Here is a 24,054-nt window from a genome sequence, read left to right as displayed (position 1 = left end):
ACATGTGAATCTAAAAATTCTAAGTAAGTTAGATATTATTGTTTACTTATTAAATGACAATAGCCATTAAAAGCTTAATCCTAAAATACAAGACCCTGGAGAGAAGATGGTGATAGATTAGCAGTCAGCACATAGGCCAGCTTCGCAGGCCTTTCCTGGACACAAAGTCATGGAGTCTTCTCAAGAGATGAAGGGAAAAGATATGATCGATACTCTTGTGCATCATCCAAAACAGAAGCTACGGTGAACGGAAAGTTACGGCAGACACAGATGCGTACACTTAATACGTACACCCACAAACACACACGGAACGTATACATACACACTAAGACCACCATGCTACTCAGAATCTTCTCCAAGTCAGTGATGAAGTCTTCAACACTATGGGGCACTCTATTGGAAACCCACAGAACCACAAATGTCTGTGACTTGTCCCCTCATTCAACCACTTCTGAACCTGTATTATCACCTGCTCCACATAGCTCTCTCTTCTTCACATGAATGGCATTGAATGCTTTAATAACATCTATTTAAAGTGTATGTGCGAGGAGTGGTGGTTGGGAAAAGAGTTTGGAGCTCGGGAGTCACAGCGATGGTGAGTCTATTCCCAGAGCAAGAGAGAAAAAGGGCTGGGAGACGCGCATTTACAAGTTAACAAGGAATATGAAAAGATGTTTTCTGAGGCTGAATGGGATATAAAGTGTGATCAGTGCAGGGAGATGGGGGTAAATGTTTAACAACCAAGCCTCCAGAAAAGATTTTTTAAAATCTACATCTGATATACTTTTAGGTTTAATTTCTACCACTTTCTTAAATCCAGACAATCACTTCTTAATCACCAAACACTAAATTATGTAACTATTGGCTCTCAAACCGGTTCAAGCCACTTCATGACATCCTGGCAAATAGGTATTGGATCCCACTCAATCACCAATCTGCACAGCTAAGCCCAAGTTACTGTTCAGTCACGCCTGACTCTTTGTGACCCCATTTGAGGTTTCTGGCAGCGACACGGGTGTGGTTGGCCATTCCCTTCTCCAGCTCCTTTTGCAGATAAGGAAACTGAAGCAGACAAGAGTTAAGTAACCTGCCCAGAGTCACACAGCTAGGAAGCTTGGAGGCAGGATCTGAACTCTTGAAGGTGACAAGTCCTGATTCTGAGCCCTGTACTCTTTCCACTGAGCCTAACTGTCCTAGGGGGAATCCCAAAGGAGAGGGTCCGGGGATGGGAATCTCGTGGTCTCCAAAGGCCAGGTCCAGGGAGAAGCTGCCATCTGTGGGGACGAGCGTGGCTAATGGGGCATGACCTGCTCACTAGCTCTCTGCCAGTCACAGGCTCTTCCTCCTGCTGCTCTTGCAAGCTTGCTCCTCAACCCTCCCCCTCAAAAGCTTCAGACCAAACCTTATCTCCATTCTAAGCTGTGCTAACAAAAGAGCATTTTTTTTTTTTTTAATCTGGGATGTCCTGTTCCTATTTATGAATAGCAAGCCTCCTCCTTAACTCAGTTCCCATGACTCCCTGGGGAGTTTGACTCCCAGAGAGCTTTATCTACCCATGATCCAAAGCCATTCTTTTAACATGGGACTCATAGGGAACATTCCTGAACTGGCTGGATCCAAGTGAGGAAGGGGATGTCTCTCTAAGCCTCTGTCCAGTTGCTAACTGGTGTGTTTTGGGATATTGCCAAGGGCAGTAGGGGAGACCCTCATAATAGCCTAGCACCTGTGGCTGGACAGGTACCTCCTACAAGCAGTTGGAAAGACTTTAGGTTGATGTGAGAGCCTTTATTGGTGCCGTTCAGTCATTTTCAATCGAGTCTGGCTGCTTGTGATCCCATTTGGGATTTTCTTAGCATAGATCCAGGAGCAGTTTGCCATTTCCTTCTCTAGGTCATTTTACAGGAAATTGAGGCAAATAAATTAAGTGACAGGTCCAGGATCACCCAGCTGGTCTGAGGTCAGATTTGAACTCAGAAAGATCCAGCCTTCCTGACTCCTGACCCGGTGCTCTGTGGTGTCCCCCGGGGGTCCTGTGGGGCAGTCAGTGTGTTATTTTTATTTTCCCTTATATAGGAAATGCCTATAGGCTATCTGGAGGAGAAGGGAGGAAGGAGGGAGAGGGAAAGGGAAGAGGAGGCCACTGAGCTGGAAAGGCCTTAGGCATAGGAAGAACCAGACAAGTCAGTTCTCTGAACCTGCCCTGCCAGTCCAGCCCAGGGGCCAGGGGGGTGGTAGGAGCTCAGGGGCTTGGCTGGAGTTTCAGGGATGACAGCTGGTTAGCGAAAAGAGGGAAAAGGGAAAGCCCTGAAATAAAGGCAGAGGGATTCATTCTCCTGTGGGATCATAAAGGCTGCCTTTTACAAAGGAGCAAACTGAGGCTCAGGATGGTCTAGTCAGAGTCACCAGAGGAACCTAAAATAAGGCACCAGCTGCCCCATGCTCTCTTCTAGCTTGAGAGAGCTGGTTATTGTAGCAGTACCGTAGTAACAAGGCACTTGAGCTCTCCGAAAACTGGCTCAGAGATTTCCTTGGACCCAGAGCCCAGCACTGCCACGCCGCTACATAGTAGGTGCTTCATCAGTGCCAACTGTCTAATTGATAGACAGGTGGGTGGATGGATGGCCCAGACTGGGAGGAAATAATAAAAATAATAACTTCACCATTAAAAGCTACCACAGTAACAGAGAAGACCGAGACACAAACTCGGAAGACGACAATAGCATAAAAACACCTACAACCAAAGCTTCAAAGAAAGATACTAGTTGGACACAGGTCCCAACAAGAATTCCTAGAGGAGTTAAAGAGATAAGTGGTAGAGGAAGACTTGGGAAAAGCAATCGGTGTAATGAAATAAAATTATTTTTAAAAAAAATTAACAATTTGGTTTAAAAAAATGAGCACTAGGTGAAAAAAATAACTGGAGAAAATGACACCTTAAAAAACAGCATTGGAGTACTGAGAAAAGCACCACAAAAATCCACTAAAGAAAAATTTCCTTGAAAAGCAGAAGTGGTCAAATGGGAAGAGAGGTACGCAAGCTCAATGAAGACAATTTCTGAACATTGGAACTGGGCAAGTGGAAGCTAATGATTGCTTGCATGAGACGTTAAGCAGCAATAAGACAAAACCAAAAGAATGAAAAAAATAAAAATGTGAAAGGTTTTGTCAAAATTAAAAAAAAAACTATCCTATAAAATAGATCAAGTAGAGATAATTTAAAAAAATGACTAAACTGCCTGAAAGCCATTTAAAAAAAAATAAAAGCCTGGATCTATTTCCATAAATTATCTTGATATCTTAAGTCCAGAAAGGATTCCAGGCACACCTCCTGAAACAGATACCAGGGAAATCTTATATAATCCAGGCATATCATAGCCAAATATCAGAACTCACAGGTCAAGGAGAAAATATTGCAAACAGACAAAAGAAACAATTCAAACATTGTAGAGTCACAGACGGGATCATACAAGGTTATGTACTAGGTTATAATTATCTCCTTTTCCATTATTACCCCACTTTTCCAGGTGAGGAAACCGAGTCAAAGAGAAGTCAAGTGGCTTTCCCAAGATCACAGATCGGAGGCCAAGTTTGAATTCAGTTCTTTCAGACTCCTGATTCAGGGCTCTCCCCATTTCTCACCAAGAAGCCTAAGGGTTTGGGGGGAGAGCTGCCCCACCCACACAGAGATGTCATACTCATCTCTCTCGCACTCAGTGAAAAAGCCTTTAAGTGCCTTCCAAGCCCAGGCCCTACGACCTCAATCCAAATCAGAGGCTATAGATCTCTCGCCAAAAAAAGGAAGGAAAATATATGGTCAGTAGGTGCCTAGCCACTGTGTCCGTCAGGGCAGCTGGCTAACTTAATACTGCCCACCCCCCAGGGCGCTCGTGGTGCCCACCCCCCAGGGCGCTCGTGGTGCCCACCCCCCAGGGCGCTCGTGGTGCCCATCCCCCAGGGCGCTCGTGGTGCCCACCCCCCAGGGCGCTCGTGGTGCCCACCCTACAGGGCGCTCGTGGTGCCCACCCTACAGGGCGCTCGTGGTGCAGGGCGCTCGTGGTGCCCATCCCACAGGGCGCTCGTGGTGCCCACCCTACAGGGCGCTCGTGGTGCCCACCCTACAGGGCGCTCGTGGTGCCCATCCCACAGGGCGCTCGCGGTGCCCACCCCCCAGGGCGCTCGCAGTGCCCACCCCCCAGGGCGCTCGTGGTGCCCACCCTACAGGGCGCTCGTGGTGCCCACCCCACAGGGTGCTCGTGGTGCCCATCCCACAGGGCGCTCGTGGTGCCCATCCCACAGGGCGCTCGTGGTGCCCACCCTACAGGGCGCTCATGGTGCCCATCCCACAGGGCGCTCGTGGTGCCCACCCTACAGGGCGCTCATGGTGCCCATCCCACAGGGCGCTCGTGGTGCCCACCCTACAGGGCGCTCGTGGTGCCCACCCTACAGGGGCGCTCGTGGTGCCCACCCTACAGGGCGCTCGTGGTGCCCACCCTACAGGGCGCTCGTGGTGCCCATCCCACAGGGCGCTCGTGGTGCCCATCCCACAGGGAGCTCGTGGTGCCCATCCCACAGGGCGCTCGTGGTGCCCAGCCCACAGGGCACTCGCGGTGCCCATCCCACAGGGCGCTCGTGGTGCCCACCCTACAGGGCGCTCGCGGTACCCAGCCCACAGGGCACTCGCGGTGCCCACCCTACAGGGCGCTCGTGGTGCCCAGCCCACAGGGCGCTCGTGATGCCCACCCTACAGGGCGCTCGTGGTGCCCACCCTACAGGGCGCTCGTGGTGCCCAGCCCACAGGGCGCTCGTGATGCCCACCCTACAGGGCGCTCATGGTGCCCATCCCACAGGGCGCTCGTGGTGCCCACCCTACAGGGCGCTCATGGTGCCCATCCCACAGGGCGCTCGTGGTGCCCACCCTACAGGGCGCTCGTGGTGCCCAGCCCACAGGGCGCTCGCGGTGCCCACCCCCCAGGGCGCTTGTGGTGCCCACCGCAGAGGGTACTGTGAAGGCCAAGCAAGCTTATATGGGGAGGAAACGCAGGACTTGGGCATCTTTGAGGCCCCAGATGCGCTTCAGCTTTGGCTCAGCCAAATAAGTTTAACCCAAATCCACGGAAGGGGTGCGAGGTAAAAACGCACAAACTTCCCGGGGAGCAGGGGCTCGGCCAAGGCCAAGCAGGAGAAGAGCCAGGGGCTTGTGCCCTTCGGGAAGTGACCCCTCCCCCTCTGTGGTGACCGCGCGCCCGACAGAAGCCTGAAGGCGGAGGCAGCCGCCCCCCCCCCCCCCCCCCCCCCCCCCCCCCCCCGCGGGTCCAGCGGCCACAGCCTGCCCACGGGCGCCCGCCAGTGACCAGCCACTCTCCGTGCGGCCCGAGCCAGGCCTCCCCCATGCAGGGCCCTCGGCCCTTGCCTAGCGGGGATCGTGCTGAGAAGCCTGGGCCGCGGGCAGCAGGAGAGCGCGGACTCCGGGGCCTCCCTGAAGCCTTTCCATCTGGGCGGGGAACTCCCAGCGTGGAAACTCCCTCCTTCAAATCGGGGAACTCCCAGGGTGGAAACTCCCTAGACTGGGGGGCGGGGGGGGGGGGGGGAGGGATTCTTCAGCTTGGAAACTCCCTCCGCCAGGAGGGAGAAGCTGGAGAGTGGAAACCCCCTCCACCCGCACAGCCCCGGGCGTTGGCTAAAGCAGCCTCCGGGAGAGCCTCCTTCCCAGCTTCGAAGTTCCCCGCCCGCCCGCAGCGAGCGCCCAGCTCGGGGGTTCTCTTTCCCCCCTTCCTCCCCTCCCCCCGCTCTGCTCGGTCAAGGTCGGCCTCGGGCGGGGAAGGGGAAGGGGAAGGGGCGCCTGCTGGGCCAGGGGGCTGGGAAGGGATGAGTCCGGGGACACGAGAAAGGCCGAGTCCCCTCCCTACCCACCCTCTGGGGCCCGCAGGCTGGGGGGGGGCGACAAGGAAAACGGCGGAAACCGCGGCGACCGGGGGCGGGGGTCCGGGCTCCCCCAGCGCGGGCAGAGAGGGAGGGAGGGAGGCTCGCGGGCGGGGCCCCGGACTGCAGCTGGAGGGAGAGGGGCGGGGCGGCGGGGGAGAGACGCCACGCGCGGGGGGAGGGAAGGGCCCCGCGGTAGCCCTTTCTCTCTCTCTCATTGGCGGATCGTGTTTGGGGGCGGGGCTCCGCCGCTCGCGCTCGTTCTCGCTCCGGCTCTCGCGGTGCTTGGGTTACGGACGCCCTGGTCGAAGCCGCCGGAGCTCCCTCGCTGCACCCAGGCCTGAGGAGGGGCCGCCGACCCCCGGGAGGGGAGGAGGTGAGTCCGAGCGGCCGGGGGCGGGGCGCGCGGCCTAGGCCGCCCCGGGGTCCCGACGAAGCCATCCTCGGGCCCAGGTCGCGCGCCCGCCTCGGAGCCGAGTGCAGGCCCCCGCGCTGCCTCTGGGCGGGGAAACTGAGGCCCGGGAGGGGCCTGGGGGCGACGGTGGCGAAGCGCTTCCCGCTTCCATTTTCGTCATCCTGACCCGAAGAGACCCCAGTCTCTCGTGTTTCCGAAGGGGAAACTGAGGCCCGGGATGAGTCACCTGGGTGCTAGTTAGTGGCCCAGGTGGATTCGAACCCAGCGCCCGGCCCGCGGAGCAGAATGGCCCAAGGGGCGGCCCAGGCCGGCCCTGCCCCCCCCTCGGGGCCGGGGTCCCGTGCGCGCTAATCCCCGGGGCTCCGAGTCCCAGCTTCCTGGGACCCTCAGGCTCGTCCTCCATCCGAGGGTGGGGCGGGCTTGGAACCTGCTGGGGACCTTCAGGGGAGCAATCTTCACTACTCCCCCCCGCAGGCCTGGAGGAGGGGCCGCTCGGCCGGGGACTGCCCGGCCCCACCCCGGGAGCCCCCGAAGATGAAACCTGGGCCGGCGCCCGGGCGGGGAGGGGAGCTGGAGGGGGCGTTGCCCGGGGGCGGCATTCAAAGCCCAGTTTTCCTGGCGTTCCACCGTTAGTCTGACCACCCCCACCGCGGCCCTCCCCAGCCCCCTACCTGGGGCCATCCCTGGCACGGGGAACCCCATCTTTGGGTGGAAAACCACCTGGAAAGCGGTCCCAGCCCTGGAGGCCGGGGGGGGGGTTCCCCCAATTCCCGGGATCTTTGTCTCCTGTAAGGATGCCCCGAGTCTCCCTGGCCTGTGAGAGTGAGCAGCGGGGGCTGGCCCCCTGGGGAGAGGATGCTGGGAGACTTCCAGACCCTGGGTCCCTGTGAGGGTGAGGGGCTACGGGTGACCCCTGGGGAGAGGATGCTGGGAGACTTCCAGACCCTGGGTCCCTGTGAGGGTGAGGGGCTACGGGTGACCCCTGGGGAGAGGATGCTGGGAGCCTGACAGACCCTGGGTCCCTGTGAGGGTGAGGGGCTGGGGCTGACCCCTGGGGAGAGCCGAGGATGCTGGGAGCCTGACAGACCCTGGGTCCCTGTGAGGGTGAGGGGCTGGGGCTGGCCCCTGGGGAGAGGATGCTGGGAGCCTGACAGACCCTGGGTCCCTGTGAGGGTGAGGGGCTGGGGCTGGCCCCTGGGGAGAGGATGCTGGGAGCCTGACAGACCCTGGGTCCCTGTGAGGGTGAGGGGCTGGGGCTGACCCCCTGGGGAGAGGATGCTGGGAGCCTGACAGACCCTGGGTCCCTGTGAGGGTGAGGGGCTGGGGCTGGCCCCTGGGGAGAGCCGAGGATGCTGGGAGACTTATAGACCCTGGGTCCCAGTGAGGGTGAGGGGCTGGGGCTGGCCCCTGGGGAGAGCCGAGGATGCTGGGAGCCTGACAGACCCTGGGTCCCTCTGAGGGTGAGGGGCTAGGGCTGGCCCCCTGGGAGAGGATGCTGGGAGCCTGACAGACCCTGGGTCCCTGTTTTCCACTAGGAAACTGAGGTCCCCCAGCTGAGAAAGCAGCTGAGACCCGGTTTGAAGTATAGGCCGACCCCATGGGCTGGGCCCTGTGGCTGCCTGAACATCCTCCGGACCCCGGAGTCCGGCTTAGGACTGGAAGGGACCGGGAAGCAGCTGTGGACGAGGGGCCCCCGCGGTGGGCGCTGGTTCGTGTTTAGGAAAGGCACCAAAGCCTCGCCGTATTTCTGGGCCCCCTGAGCTTGTCCCTAGTTTTTCCCAGGGCTGAAGGGAACACTGGACCCTCCTTTGGGTGACAGCCCTTCGGATCCCCCCGAAAAGGATGAATGACACAACTCTTCCGGGGCCTTTAAGACGGTACCGGTGTGAGTCAGGGCCAGGGAGTGAGAGGCGAGATTGGACCTTGGGGAACACGCGGAGAACGGGGTTCGAGAGTGGAGGAAGTGAGAAGAGGGTCCGGGCCAACTGGGAGAGGCTGGAGGAGCCAGTGATGGGGCTTATCCTTAGGGCGGCCCTGCAGTAATTAGGCTCCCGTTGTTTCCCAGGTGCTCTGCCGGGCCCCAGGGATGTCGTAGATAGGTTGGATGCTACTAAAAGGTGGACTTAGAGCCTAAGTTTCCCACAGGGACAGAACTGAAGCCAACTGAGGGGAGAGTGGAGGGTGAAGTTTGTCGTCGCTGAGCGGGGAGATCCCTGGCAAAGAAGTGGCAGGGACAGAACCCAGGGCAATTCCAGGAGGATTTGCCTTTGGAGGAGTAAAGGGTCCCCTTCCCCCGAGATGGGCGCTTTGTCAGAGAAGGCTCGGGCTCCTAGGGGACAGTCAGCGAGGAAGGTGGAGTTGGGGGGGGGTCCCAAAGACATAGAGGGCAGGCAGAAGTTGGAGGTAACTGAGGGGCACATTTGAGTTCAAATTAAAAAAAAAAAAAAAAGCACCTGGCATCTCGAGCTGCCCAAAGATAAGATCTCCTTGGCCTCTGGGGGCCATAGCCCTTGGACAGGCTGGTTCAGGATGTATTTGGAGGATGATTGGGGGAGGGTGTCAGAGCCCAGTGCTGGGCTCTTTTTTGTGGTCGGGACCCCCTGTGACAGGCTGGTGAAGCCTGGGGACTCAGAATTTTTTTTTTTAATTTCATAATTGAAGGAAACACTCAATGTCACTTAGAGTTTAGTGAATTTGAAGGTGTCATCATTGTCAAGCACCCAGAAGACTTCACGGGGTGATGTACCCTGAATTTGTGGCGGATAAAAATCAGCCCCGTTGGATGACTTTTGCCAGTGGAGTCAGCCTCTAGGGAGAAGAAATTGGTCCCTGGGAATTTGCTACAGCTGGCAATTAGTGGGAGAAGTCCTAAAGAGGGCTGTTAGGGCAGTCGTTAGGGGATTGTCCAGAAGGCTGGGCTGTGTGTGGATATAATAAAGCCCGATTTAAAAGGAGAAGAGGGGCCATCATTAGGAAGGGGAAGGAGACCAGCATTAGGCACCTACTGGGTGTACGGGGACCTATTATGTGCCTGGCATCTTGCCATGCACTCTACAAATAATATTTCATTTGATTCTTACAACACCTTGGGCAGTGGCACTTTTACACTTGGAAACAGAGGCAGACAGCTTAAAGGACTTACCCAGAGTCACCCAGCTAATAATTTCTGGAGCTGGATTAGAACTCCTATCTCTTCCTACTGAATTTCTCTCCCCTGGGGTATAGCATGATGCTTATTAATATTGGGACAGTGCACACTTCAGCCTCTCTGTGTTTGGCCTGTCATCTGCCCCAGTGAGTTTTGATTTGGGATGGGGGGTCAGGAGCAAGTGCGAATTTTGGGGGACCAGGAAAGAAGCTAGTTCAGAAGGTGATAATGAGAGTGTTACAAGGAAAAATCAAGGGAGAACATATCAAAGGGAATGATGGGAAGGCAAAGAAGATGGCCAAGGGGGTAGGTAGACACCAGGCAGTTCTCAGCCCAGTGAGAGCTTAGGGGGGTGCCTTTGGAAGGAATCTTTACAGGATTCTGTTACTGGGAACCTGATCTAATTGTGCAGCTTTCCATTTGTCTGTGTTAAGAAAGTCCTGGGTAATTGAAGGTTGGATTGGCCAGTGGGCAGAACACTAGATTCTCAGCCCGGCCTCATGACTCATTCTGGTTTGCAAAGAGGGCTCCATCTCTCTCCAGCGCCCCAGGCAACTCAGCCAGCCTCTCAATTACCAGGAGTTGAGATCTCTGCGGGTGGAGGAAGTTTTCCTGCTCTCAGAAGTCTCTGGGGGGAAGGGGGTGGCCATGTGTAATGCTCAATTTTATTTACTTTTTTTTTTTTTTTTTTTGCCTTATAGGGGATAAATCCTTCAGAAAGGCTGATCTCTTTGTAATAAAAGAGGAAGCAAGAATGTTGAGGTTCATAGCAGTGCTAAAGGAAGCCAGGCCTGCTTGAGGAGTTGGGGAAGTCGGGGGGAATCTGGTCACTGAGGAATAAAAACAATCCTAGCCCAAGATTTAGCTGGGGCTGCAGAAGTGCCTTGGAGAATCAGGCCCCGAGGATCCCCAGACCCTGTTCTTCCTTAGGCCTCATCTTTGTAGCCCCCTTTCCTTATCCTGCTTTCATCATTGTGCTCTCTGACCTGGATCCCTGCCCCTTTGCCCCATCCTTTCTCAAGTGCTTTAGATCCTCTTTGAGAGTCTTAATAGCACACACTGCGGGGAGGGAGGGGGTCATTCCAGTGGATACCATGCAAGAGAATGGAGCTTTGATCTCCAATACCAAGCTAGCTGTGGTGTGTTTTTCTTGCAGAGCTTCTCGGGGTTGTAATCTGTCTCCTTTTTGGCCTGGATGTTCCCTCTGGTCAGGGCCCTCTTCTGATAAGCTTAATAAGAATAAGTGGCTCCAATGGTAAATATGAATGTGGCTGCCCAGGGCCTGCCCCTCGTCCCATTCCCTGGGATCCTAATCTCCTTGACTCTTTCTAAGTCTGGCTTACTCAGTTTCCCCTTGGGCTTCGGGTCTAAGTTGTAGGTTGCCTCATTCACCTTCTTCCAGACACCTATTCTTTCAGAAAGCGCATTTGGTTCTACAACAATGAACTCAGCTAGGTTATTAGATATCATCTTGGAGCCTGGGAAGGAAACCTCCTTTCTGAAGGATTTGATTTTTCTCCACAAAGTTTTAAAAATATATATGTGAAATATTACACATTGTCCCTATCCCTTCTGCCAGGGATTTCATCTGTACAGGAAAATTCCCTCCATCCACACAGATCTCAACTCGTGGGTATTTTAGAGCTGTCATTTATAAAGTGCTGTAATACATATGCTGTCTCTTTTGAGCCTTACGACAACCTTATAAAGCCGGTGCTATTATCTCCCTATTTCACAGATTGGGGAACTGAGATTGAGAAGCTGAATGATTTGCCCAGTCCGTTACAGCATTGTCTAAGATGGGATTTGAACCCAGATCTTCCTGCCTGCAGGTCTGATGTCATTTAGAGATATATTTAAGAGGCAGTAGAGTGGAACACACGGTAGAGAGCTGGCCCTGGATTCAGGAAACTTCAATCACTTTCTAGCAGTACGACCGTAGGCAGGTGTGCCTATCCCCTTCCTGCCTCAATTTCCTCATCATTGAAATGGGAATAATAATAGTGTCTACTTCCCAAGATTGTAGATGAAATAATGCTTGTTAGATAACTGCTGGCTACTGTTTTTATTTCTTGAGGAGATCTTAGGTTATATCCCTGGAAGTGCACTATTGGACGCTGACACTCTTGCTGATGTCGCTTCCTCTGCCTGTTACCATCGACTTAAAGACCCTTTTCTAGAGACTCAGAAGCAAGCCCCAACCTCCATGTCATGAAGCCAGAACTTTGCATTTGCTTCTGACCCTTTGTCGGTCCTTATGTGCCCATCCCAGATGGCTGGTGCCAGCGGGGCCTCTCAGCCAATCAGCTTTTCTCCATAGAGGCTGTGTACCACCTCTGCCCTTCTTCCAACCCCCTAGATTCGGGTTTATTAGAATCCAGGTTTGCAGCGAGAAAAATTTTTCCCAGAACATGGTGATGGGAGTCTTCCCCAGAGAGTCTAACAGAATAATCCAGTAAAACATTTCACAAGAAAAGTCCTTCAAATGAATGAATCCCACCCATCTCAAGAGCCTTAGAGGGGCCTGAGCTCCCCTCCGAGATTCTCCTCTGCTCCTTCTCCTTCTCCCAACTCTCCCATCTTCTCTTCCTTTCCCCCTCTTACTCCTCTTCTTCCTTCTCCAAAGCCATACTTCCCTGAAGATCACTATTCAACAAAACTTACCTTACTCAATTTGAGCTTATTGCTTTCTTTCACTTTAGTTATAAACTTGCTGTTTCTAGCAGGCTGGGAGGTAGCTGCCACAATAAAAACACATGTGTTTCTCCTGCAGTGAGAGAGACCAGTGGCCTTTCAGAAGGGCAGCCAGGAGCTTTCAGAAGTCCCATGCATGCTCTTGGCTGAGCCCGGATCTGCCCATTACCTTGAAAATTAAAGTAAAAGAGAAAACTCTGCAATTGTCAACAACATCACAATTGGCTGGAACCAAATGTAAGGAAGACTTTGTTGGAAGGAGAGGAAGTCCTTATATAAAGTATATAAGGAATGGAACATGGGAGAGAGGGGACGGGAGCTTCATGGAAGGTGTAGCTAGTGGCTTGGCAGAATCCAGGGACTCATCCCCTTTCTTATAGGAGGATACTTTGGGCACGTGATCACCCCCTTCTCTGGAAGTAAAAAGTAAAACATTTTCCCCCATATGTGTTCCCAGATCCCTTGAAATCTTTTGTGGGACCCCAGAAGGCAGGTCCTGGGCTGAGGAAGACCTAGCTAGTCTCTAGTGCTGGCTGGCTCTGAGGGCCTGGCTGTGGGACCACTCACAACTTCCGTGCTTCAGGCCCCTCTGAAACACTTCAACTTGTGAGTGAATTGCTATAGTTTGCAGCTGTGAATGAAAGAAATCCTGCTTAGAGTTTTGAATGGAGATGAAATTACAAGGCTAGATTGGGAGGGGGAAAAATAAACTTTTGCAAACCTCCTCTCCCCTTCCCATCTGCTGGAAAAGATGCTTCTTGTCTTCAACATCTGTGAAACCCTAGAACGTACAATTGAGCAGGGACTCAATAAACAGGAAGTGACGTCTTTAATGGATGGTTAGGAGGGCACCGAAAGGGGATAATTTGGGGTTAGAATTTAGCCGTTTCTGTTTAGTGCAAACTGCTAGGCCATCCTGGAAATCTTTGGTCAGAGCACAGAAATGGGAGCCAGGTAACACTAAACTGCATAAGATCAGTTTTGCTTCTTCCAAATGCTCGGTAATAATAGCAATAACTGGTAGAGCACTTTATGGTTTACAAAGTGGTTTACCTCAATTATATGGTTTTGAGCGCAGCTGCCAGACAGGTGCCCTTAGTTATTATCCATGACTTCAGTGACTTGCTCAGTGTCACATACTGGTGAGTGGGCCTGCCACAGGATTTGCACTCAGATTTTCAGTCTCCAATCGATCTTTTGGGGTGCAAATGAGCTGCCAGCTTTACCTTGGTGGGTTTCACCTCATCTGTAAAATGAGTTGAAGATCCATTCTAGCTCTAAAAGGGTATGAAATGAGGCTGGGGGTAAGGGGATTATGGGAATATGTTCCCCAACATAGTTTCCATTCTTTCAAAACAAGAATAATGGGTAATGACATATTGATCAGATTATTTATCACCCAGCATCCTTCTCTTGAAATAGATATTTTAGCCAATCTTTGCTAAATGTTCACATTTTTTATTGGGGGAAGTGGTGATCTTTGTATAGCAGTTTTAAGGCTCGAGATGAAGGGCTGGCCTTCATTTAGCCGAGAGAATTTCCATGGAGAAGGTTTTGCTGTGATTGTCATGTGACCAGTTAGGCACGACTTTAGCTTGACAACATTGTCAGGACACAGGTTACTATCTGACCGGAATCTGATGCAAAATAGAATCTGTCTCAACATGATGTTCCTGTGTCGTCCTAGGCCCTCTAGGATGAAGTGCCAATTTGATGAATAAATTGACTTCTTGAATTGAATAATTTATGAGTGATCATATTTATCTTCCAGAATGCCTACCAGAAGTATTAGTTTTGTTACCGGGAGAGAGATCTCATGGTAAAGGATAGTCAAACTAAAATCCTGTCAGCCAGGAAAAGGAGAATGTTTGCCTTCACATCGGGTGTTCCAGGAAGCCGGAGCTGTGCCGTGTCACTCAAATGTGTAGCCAAGGGAAGGTATCATCCTGTTTGGGTAGCACAGTGGATAGTGTGACAGGCCTGAACTCACACTTAGCTGTCATTTTGGCCTTGTCTTCTCAACTGTGAATAAGGAGCAAGTAATGACACCTCGCAGACATGTTACAAGGATCAAATGAGATAATATTTGTGATCCACTTGACTAGTACCTGTCCTTATACTCTTACCCCTGAATCTCTCAAGATCATTTTCCCTCCAACACCAGTCTTGTGACAGGGACTCAGAAGACTCAGTGATAAGGGAAGCTATTTCCTCCTAAAGCTGGAGGGCAGGGACTTTTTAAAAAAAGTGTGTCTATTGAGTGGTCCAACTCGGGAGCATCATCTTGAAGATCTCCTCAGTGAGCAGAGTGGAAGGAAGACAGTACTGGAGAGAGGAAAGCTAGCACAGGACTGGGCTAGGTCACAGAAGGGAGAGTCTGGGTTGGGGTCACATTGCCCATGTCCTATCTCCTACAGAGTCAGTCTGTAAACTCAAATTTCCTACGTGGTTGTATGCCAGGCGCAGTACCAGTCTGGGTACCAGAAGTCACATTTTCTGAGAGGAGATCCCCTGAGCCAAACTACCTGGAATGTTGACCGGGAGACAACAGTTCTGTTGGCATCTTTGGGGGAGAGGGAGGCCCCCATGGGAGGAGATACATGGAGCAGCTTGAAGCGAATATCGGGGCACTGTTAGGTGTGTTCTAGTCCAGGATGAGTTCCATGAGAAGGCTACTTGGGGCTGTTCCAGTTTGGAAGTGCTGTGCACTCAGGTGGCCAGTGAACTACAGGGCCTAATGGAAAGAGACTGATTTGTTAGGTGTTCCTGAGGCTTGATGGATTGGGATAGAGGACTGGAATTTGCTTTTGTGAAGGTGTGGACCTGGTCGAGAAAAAACAAATAAAAAAGGCAGCAGGGTAGAGATGGATGCATCCTCATGTGAGTCGGTTCCAAAATGCATGGAGAAATCAGGAGTTGTGTTTATCAAAGAGCCTTATCATGCCCTTCCTGGCACAGAGATATCAGAGGGATAAATGGGCCCTGAGGCTCTTTCTGAATATCAACTTGTGTCCTGCCAGTAGCTGAACAGCGGAGAAATGGCCAATATTATTCTCTTCCCCTTCTCCCCAATTTGGTAGCATAGTCAAGAATTACCCTTTGTTCTTGAGCATCTCCTCTGCTTCCTGGGCTGACTTCTCGGAGTATTTTTTAGTCTGTGGTTTCCTACTCATCTTTCTCCTGAAGCCTTTAAAATCTACTTTCCACAAATCTTGAGTTTGTGTCACATCATGCCTGGAACTTTCTTGACTTCTCTGGCATAAACCCTGAAAGATAGTACTTCCTTCCAGAATTCCACCCCCATAAACTCATTTTTGGAAGTACTGCCTTAGTGTTTTGAAGAAACTGGTTGATGTGACTATTGAGTCACTGGATTTTCTTCAAAAAATAGTATAGATATAGAACAGAACTGTGGTAAGAACTAGAGAAAAGAAAGGAACACAAATTTCAGGAAAGGACCAAGGTAGGAGTCTGCAAAATGTCCACTGAACTAGGTCTGTATTGCTGATGACATTCCAGAGTCTAGTCTGTTAAAGGAATGGCTTATAAATGGCTTTAAAAAGAAGTCATTTCCCAGGATCAGCCTAGCTCAAGGCCCTGAGTCAAATCACAGAAAACTTAGCTATCCTAGGCCTCTAGAAAGAGAAAGGGGTAAACATTTTTCAGAAGCACTTGTCACATTTACAGAAATTAACTTAGTATACGCTGTAAGGCATAAAAACTTCACAGACACAAAAAATCAATATAATGGCTTTTGAAAAAAGGATCAAAAGTTGCAAACTAAATAACAATCCCCCAAAAATCTGTGGGTCATAGAGAAGTCAGAGAAACAAGAGAAAATCTCATCAAAGAAAATGAGCAGTGAGCGTAAACTGACAAAAAAAGACAAAAGAAATTTGGGAAGACTTTCATGAACTGATGCACAGTGAAATGAACACAACCAGGAACCACTTTACATAGGAATGTCATTGTACAGAAAATCAGCTTGGAAAGGACTTTAGAATTCTGATTAGCATGGTAATTATCGTGCTTCTGGTGCCCTGTGTGACACATGCTACCCATCCCAAAGAGAAGTCTGACCCAGGGTGTTAAATGTTGTGCCTTTCTGGATACGGCAAATGTGTAGATTTGTCTGTCTGCCTTTAAAGGTTGTGGCAGTGCTTACTTATTGAACATACGTGATTAGTTTGGCTTTTACAAATTTGGTGGGGAAGGAAGTGGGGATGGATATTACCAATGTTGTGCTCCCCCCAAAAAAAGAGAATTATTTAAGCATGTTTTAAAATATGAAAATAAGAATTTCTGAGGGCAATAAAGACAAGGATTCTTTTGAAAATAATTCCTTTCCCTCTCCCCTGAGTATATACTGAGTATATAACACTTTTTTTTTTCAGAATCTATACAACAGGGATTTACAGTTTCATATGCCATATATAACCCTTTTCCTATTTTAATTTGTAAGTGGAAATGTCCTCTTCTGGGATATTTGTAAAATTCAGAATAAAAATCTTAAAAACAAGGAAGAAATCATTGATAATTTTATAAATATTCACTATATGCCAGGCACTGTGCTAAGTAGTAGCAGTGAGGAGAACAACCCTGCTCTCAGGAAGCATTAATTGGGAAAACAACAATAATTAGGTGTATATAGGATACATACATACACGTACATAATTATACATGTATGTGTGTTTGAGCACCTTAGGTAAAAAAGAGTCTGAAAAAGGAAGGCATTTGCTGATCACGGTCAAAAGAAAGTCTTGCAGAAGGTAGAATTAAAGGAAGACGGGCAGCTAGGTGGCACAGTGGAGAGAGCACCAGCCCTAAAGTCAGCCTCAGACACTTAACACTTCCTAGCTGTGTGATCCTGGGCAAGTCACAACCCCAGTTGCCTCAGCAGAAAAACAAAACAACATAATAAGAGAATACAGACAAACTTAGAAGGGGAGGACAGGGGATAGGAAGCTGTGTCACATAAGAGCAAGATATAAGTGGGCCATTAGAAGTGTTGGGGGGGGTGGAAAGAATAAGTTAAGGTTTTAGAAGACTGGAAAGATAGAAAGGGTAGGTGCCCAATTATGAAGGGCTTCAAATGTCAGAGAATTTTTATATTGGAAAAGATCAAAGGGAACCATTGGAATTCTTTGAACAAAGGAGTGACTTGGTTAGGCCCAAGGTGTACCAAAAATCACCTTAGCAATTGAGTATAGCATGGATTAGAATGGAGTTTGGGCAGTGACAAGAGTCTAGGAGACCAATTAGAACATTTTTGAAGCTTCAAAGAGGGTGATGGTTGGGGCAGTCTGAGGGAAGGAGAGAATCCAAAATCTAAGTGTAGATGTGAACTTTGTTCATAAGAAGGACCTCTTAAATTCATTTCTTCATTTTCAAAAGGATGGTTTTATAAGAGATGGTCTTTTATGAGGTCAAAAGCTGAAATTGTAGTCTTTCTTGATAATTATTTGAGAACAGCCTTCCTGCAACTTCTACCTATTTTTCTAGCTAGGCTTTTTAGATCAATATAGAAAAAAAGTATATTTTCTTTCTTATGTGTATTTTAGTTTAGTGGAAAGTGTACAAAACTTGAAGTTCCATTTAGTTCATGCCCCATATTTTACTCTTATTACTGATATAATTGGGAACACATTCATTTTACTAAAATTACAAAAGCACACCAAACCTTAGTTTCCTTGATTTAGAATGACATAGCCTATCTCATAAATTGTTTTAATCTGAGACATTTATACCCTATTAATTACTTATTTATATTTGTATAATACTTTTAAGATTCCGGAAGCAGTCTCTTCACCACAGCCCTCTAAACATAAGATTGTATTATTATTTCTCCTTCCCTTTAATATTTTGAGGGTGTGTTTTTTTTTTTTTCTGGATACATGAGACAGCACAAGGCTCTTTGTACAACTAGAGAACAGTGGACATTGATTTTTTTCTCTCTTCCAGATTTGGAGACTAGATGTGAAACTAACAATTCCACTTCAAGTTTGGCATTTCTCCGGAAAAACCAGCCTGGAAAAGAATCAAACCTCTATTGGAAGTAAGCCTTGGGTTACAGAGGCAGCAGAGTAATGAGGAAAAACATTTGGGAAATAATTCAGCCAAAGGAAATCTATTTGAAGATAAGACATTAAGTAAAATCTTCAGTGTAGTACCATCCTTTGTCTATAACACAAAGTGTCTTTTATAGGCAGTCTCCACAAATGTGATATACAGAACGAACTTTGAATTATTTAGTTAAAAAAAAAATAAAACAGAACCAGCTTAAAAATGATATTTTCTAAGTATAACGATTGTGGGAAATCCTTCAGTTATAATTCAGATCTTATTGACTACCATAGTCTAAATACTGAAAAAAAACCTTTTGAATGTGGGAAAACTTTCCAGTGGAGAACTCAACTTAGCCAACATCAGAAAATTCATACGAAGGAGAAACATTATGAATGTGATGAATGTGGAAAGGCCTTCTACAAGAGGACACAGCTTACTCAACATTGGAGAATTCATACTGGAGAGAAACCTTATGAATGTACTGAATGTGGGAAGACCTTTCGACAGAGTGCCCATCTTACTCGCCATCAAAGAATTCATACTGGAGAGAAACCTTATGAATGTAGCGAATGTGGGAGGGCCTTCAATCACAGCTCATCCCTTGCTTCCCATCAAAGAATTCATACCGGTGAAAAACCTTATGAGTGTAATGAGTGTGGGAGGGCTTTTAACCACAGTGCATCTCTTGCTGCCCATCAGAGAATACATACTGGAGAGAAACCTTATGAATGTAACGAATGTGGCAAGGCCTTCCGCCAGAGCACAGAACTAACTCGACACCAGAAAGTTCACACAGGAGAGATATATGTATGTAATGAATGTGGAAAAGCCTTTCACCAGAATTCACAGCTAATTTGCCACCAGAGAATTCATACCGGAGAGAAACCTTACGAGTGTAATGAATGTGGGAAGACCTTCAACTACAATTCATCCCTTGCTGCCCATCAGAGAATTCATACTGGAGAAAAACCCCATGCATGTCGAGAATGTGGAAAGGCCTTTTGCAAGAGAACACATCTTATTCAACATGAGAGAATTCATACTGGAGAGAAACCTTATGAATGTCATGAATGTGGGATGTGTTTCCGCCAGAGTGCCCAGCTTAGTCGCCATCAGAAAATTCATACTGGAGAGAAACCTTTTGAATGTAGTGAATGTGGAAGGTGCTTCCGCTTGAGTGCTGGTCTAACCAGACATCAGAGGCTGCATAATTGAGAGAAACTTTGAGGAAGGCTTAGCTCCTTACTCAACACCAGTTCTTAGTGAAGAGAAAAATCTGATGGATGAATGGAATATCTTTTTTTCCCCATTTACAAATTATTGATCCATCTTTTTACAATTGCGTCCCAACAAATACTTAAATACCCTGGTAATGTACATTCTTAAAAGTTTTTCAGTTGTTAACAAAAGGAGAGATTTGTGCTTATATTTTATATATTGATTTATATTGACTACTGTATTTGACAAGTTTTGTTTTCCTCCTGAGTGCTGATTTTATTCCATTGTTGACGCATTTATATCTGTTGGTGCTTTGACTCAGCTTTCCTTACTGTGCCACTTTTCAAACACATTATCCCAATTTTTTTCCAGCTTATTTTTATTATCCCTTGCTACCCAGTAATATTCCTCAGTATTTTTATACTACTAGTTTGTTCAGTCATTCTCCACATGTAACATATGACCGTACTTGGTGTAGTTCAGAATATGTTTATTGAGACTGATTCCTTTAATGTCTTCCTTGAGGATAATAGCAGTAGTGGAATCTCTAAGTTAAAGAGGTATCAGCAATTTATTTTCTGGAGTGGTTAAGCTCATTGACAGCTCCATGCAACATTTTTGCCTTCTTTTAACTAACTATAAATTAGTGGTCCCACCATTTTTTAACTTAATATGTGAAAGGCAATACTTCTGGTAGCTTTTGTTGAAAGTTTTTGGTATGCTTTGACCACTTTTGGGAACAAGTGTTAGCCTATAAACATACGGTAGTTTCCCTCTGGTTTTAAATGTTAGAGAGATATTTAATGCAAAAACATTTTGCCCATGATTTTTTCTTTTGCGACTGGCTGCATTGATTTTTATTTATGCAAAAAAAAATAACTTTACATTATCCTAATGGTGTTTTTTTCTCTTTTGTGACCTATCTTATGAATGATTAATAATTCTTTCTTTCCATAGTTGTGGGATAAGTAGGCTTTAATTCCCCTTTAGTTTAGTTTTTTTTTTTTTTTAATGGTGTGACTTTTTATAGTCAGGTCATAGCCATTGGGAACTTTTTGTGGAATTTGACATAACATACTCATCCAAACTTAGTTTTAAACCATACTACTTTCCATTTTTCCCAGGATCTCATCATATAGTTCCTTTCCCAGTAGTTCATGTATTTTTTAGTTTGCCAGATTCTATTATGTACATTTATTCCTAAGTCTTAATTATATACTTTGTCTTATTGATCTACTTTGCTATATTTTATCCAGTGCCAGATTGTTTTGAGAATTACTGCTTTGATATGGACCTAGATCTTCATATATTTGCCTCATATACTTTGAAATGTAATATAACAATCATCCTTTAATCCTATTATTTTTCATTTATGTTCCTTTTCACAGTGATTATATTTGTAAAATTACTCTCTCCAGACTTTGAACATATTGATTTCATGGTTTTCATAGAGAAATCTAGAAGCTGAATGGAAAATTATCAGTAATCAAGAAAACCAATAACTTCAGTAAAGCAGCTGTACACAAAAGAAATCCATTGAATCATCAGCTTTTCTATGTGTCAATAAAATTTAGGAGAAGAAATTAGGAGTTCTAGCTAAGATCAAATAACCTGGGAATTAAGCTGTAAGGACATACATTGGACTTATAAAAATAGAACTACAAGACTTTTTACAGGAATAAAAGATCTGAATGATTGCAGAGAAATTCAGTGTTCTTGGATAGACTGTGCCAATATCATGAAGTGATTGCCAAATTTCAGAGTTGGTGACATACCAGGACATACCAGGTGACATACCTTAAAGGGCACTTTTACAATTAGACAAATTTTATTTGTTTAAAAAAAGTCAAGAATACCAAGGACTATCTGGAAAATAATGAAATTGTAACTTTGGGGGTACTGTGCCATTTAGGAAGATTTGTTGGCATCTGAACTGAAATTGAACTCTGGCAATTGACAGACAACTGTGGTGACATTTCTCTCTAGAAGAGCCTTCCTGTCCTTGAGATTGAAAGGTGAATTATGATGAACTTCTTGATTTGTTTCATAGAAATATGGATGCAGATCCTATGATACCTGGACCTTTGGGGGACTTATACAACATCGGCTTCTGAGAGTGAGTGGTTAGAGAATCCTGCTTATTGATTTAATGATTTTGATTTATTTACCTCCCCTGTCTTCTCTGTATTGGTTCATCCTATGTTATACTCCTATTTCATGTAGCTGTTATATGTCCTATTGACTTTTTGGGTTAATGGTTATATCTTAGAATGTGAGATTAGAATTCAGAGAACGTGACCCGGAATTCCAGTTCTGAAGTCGGACCCTGGGGAGTCACAGAATCTATGTCTCATTTTCTTCTTTTGTATAATGGAGAGATTGGGTTAAGTAACCTAGGAGTGTCTTTCCAGCTATGAATCTATGATCCTATGAATGAGATATAGGGCTGGAAACTTAGGAAGAGGAGGAAAGTGATGAAAATTTTAGATATATTGAAAAGTTGATTAAAGACCAAGGATGCATCATTTACTAATTAATCACATACTTTGCTCTAGCTTCAAACCAAGTAGGTGCTAGATAATGGTGATCTAGAGATATATTTAACCAAGTTCATATAGATAATTTGCTGTTTATTACAATGATTGAAAAACACCAACCTCACTGTGTAGTGTACAATGCATTAGTCCAGGTTGCATCTTATGATTTGCTTATGTTCCTTTTTCACCTTGAAATTGGGCACTCTGTTTCACGTACTATTGGGTCAGTAATAGTCTCACTAACAAGAGAAGACCAGATTGCTAGTAGAAATTACTGATGTGACAAACCATCCACTCAGAATAGGTTATCGGAGCAGGCTCTGACAGTAGTGCATAGAGGAGACATTTTGAAGCTCCGATGATTGTTCTGAATACCACTTCTGTATCCTTTTGCCATCTGGGGGATTTGAGGGAGGAGTTACAGCAGGGACCCAAGAATGAAAGGGGTTGTATTTTTCTTGGAAGAACTAATTGTTTTCCCTTACTTGAAAGGGGCAATTTCCCATCCATCCAAAATTAGGCTTTTATATCATCTGCCCAATATAAAGATGAGTTGAATGGAATGATAGTTCAGGAGCAAAACCTTTCCCAGAAGCAAAACAAGATGAAATGGATTTAGACTCAGAAAAATTATGAAAGATTAATCCATAATTCAGTGTACATCAGAGTGCCTTCTTCCTGTCAGAGTAAATATTTTGGCTCTTAAAAAAAGAGGTCTCTAATATTTATGCACTTATCAAACTTGTGTCTGTAGAAACAAATGGTTGCAATAGCAAGACAGAAAATGAAAGGGAAAGACTTGCTAGAAAAGAGAATAAAAATACTCAGGGCTCTCAAGGTGGCAGAAAATGAAGAGGATGGGAGTTCTCTCAGAAACCAACTCAAAAATTGCTACAATTTCCAAATTTCTATGATATTCTTTTTTCTTCCTACTTGTCTCTTGGTTACACCATGTGTTTCCATAGCTTTTGGGGCTTATAGCATTTTTCTCAGGAACACCATCCTGATTCTTCTGAAAATTAAGTTTTCTTCACAGAGTGTCCCAAGCAGTGCCAGGATGACTGCTGCAGGCCTTTAGCTAGGCAGGGTAGCAGCGGGGATAGTGCTCTGGGACCTGAGAGGGCTTGCCATTTACTATGATTTTTCTTCTCTTTATGCTTTGTTTAAATGGCAGTGGCAGTTTTAGTGCTATTGGTAGCATATACTTCCCTAATAGTCTATTACAGCTATAAGACAAGAGTGGAGTGCCAAAGAGTGACCCGTGGAGGACAGCAGTTATTGACCAATTCCAGTCCTGACTCTGTTTACATTCTATGCATTAGACACAGACTGCATGGCTCACGGTCCCCTTAAGTGTCTATTTTCCAGGAATCTCTTAGGTCATGGCTTCTCCACTAGAGACAGGGAAAGCCGAGCCACTTGGCCTGATCTGTGGCTTCCTGTAACTTGCCCTTGCAGTGCCTGGCACAGAACCCATTGTCCAGGATCGTTATAGTCTTGGACCCTGTGGGAACTAGCTTCATGAGAAAAGATTCAGAACAAACTCAGCTGTGTCACTATTGGCTACCATCCCGTTGCATCAGTGGGTGTGGAAGCACATTGGGAGACTAGTCAGGCTGCTGGACCACATTGCTGCATGGCATTATCAGTGGGGCTGATCATTCCTGGGTGCTGCAAGGTACTGTTTTCATTGTTGATAGAACTGTTGGTTGATACCTGGTCCTGCTTGCAATAAACCACACTTCTTTCATGCAGTAACTTGGTCTTGTGTAATTACTTCTGAATTGTTTTCTTCAAATTTGAGTACGAATGGCATAATACAGCTTGAAGTCTGTAGAGCTCAGAATAAGAATCCTGACTGTGGTGCGTATTAAGTTTTGGGATCATGGGGTAGGCCCCTTAACCCCTCCATGAGAGGAAAATGGGGAGGTTGGGAAAATCCATTGAAATAGTGCAAACGAAACCCTTTGTGATCCTTAAAGCGTTATAAAAACATCATGTAGTTCCAGTCTAAACCTTTTGGCCACAGAAGGCAGGAATCGGGGACATTGAGGAAA

The 24,054-nt window shown here is 47.2% G+C and overlaps 1 protein-coding gene across 1 annotated transcript; it reads left to right on the top strand.

The window, feature by feature from the left end:
* The first annotated feature begins 6,175 nt into the window (after nucleotides 1-6,175).
* On the top strand, nucleotides 6,176-23,751 carry LOC127564286 (zinc finger protein 501-like). The gene is made up of 2 exons (XM_052001078.1): nucleotides 6,176-6,295; nucleotides 18,138-23,751. Exon 2 carries the CDS (start codon nucleotides 18,462-18,464, stop codon nucleotides 19,455-19,457), a length of 996 nt encoding a protein of 331 aa, XP_051857038.1. The 5' UTR covers nucleotides 6,176-6,295; nucleotides 18,138-18,461; the 3' UTR covers nucleotides 19,458-23,751.
* Nucleotides 23,752-24,054: the final 303 nt, after the last annotated feature.

The sequence above is a fragment of the Antechinus flavipes genome, chromosome 1 (genome assembly GCF_016432865.1).
Source record: "Antechinus flavipes isolate AdamAnt ecotype Samford, QLD, Australia chromosome 1, AdamAnt_v2, whole genome shotgun sequence".
In the NCBI taxonomy this organism is placed as follows: domain Eukaryota; kingdom Metazoa; phylum Chordata; class Mammalia; order Dasyuromorphia; family Dasyuridae; genus Antechinus; species Antechinus flavipes.
Note: the sequence above shows the minus strand (reverse complement) of the source record. Positions and strands in the feature narration are given on the sequence as shown.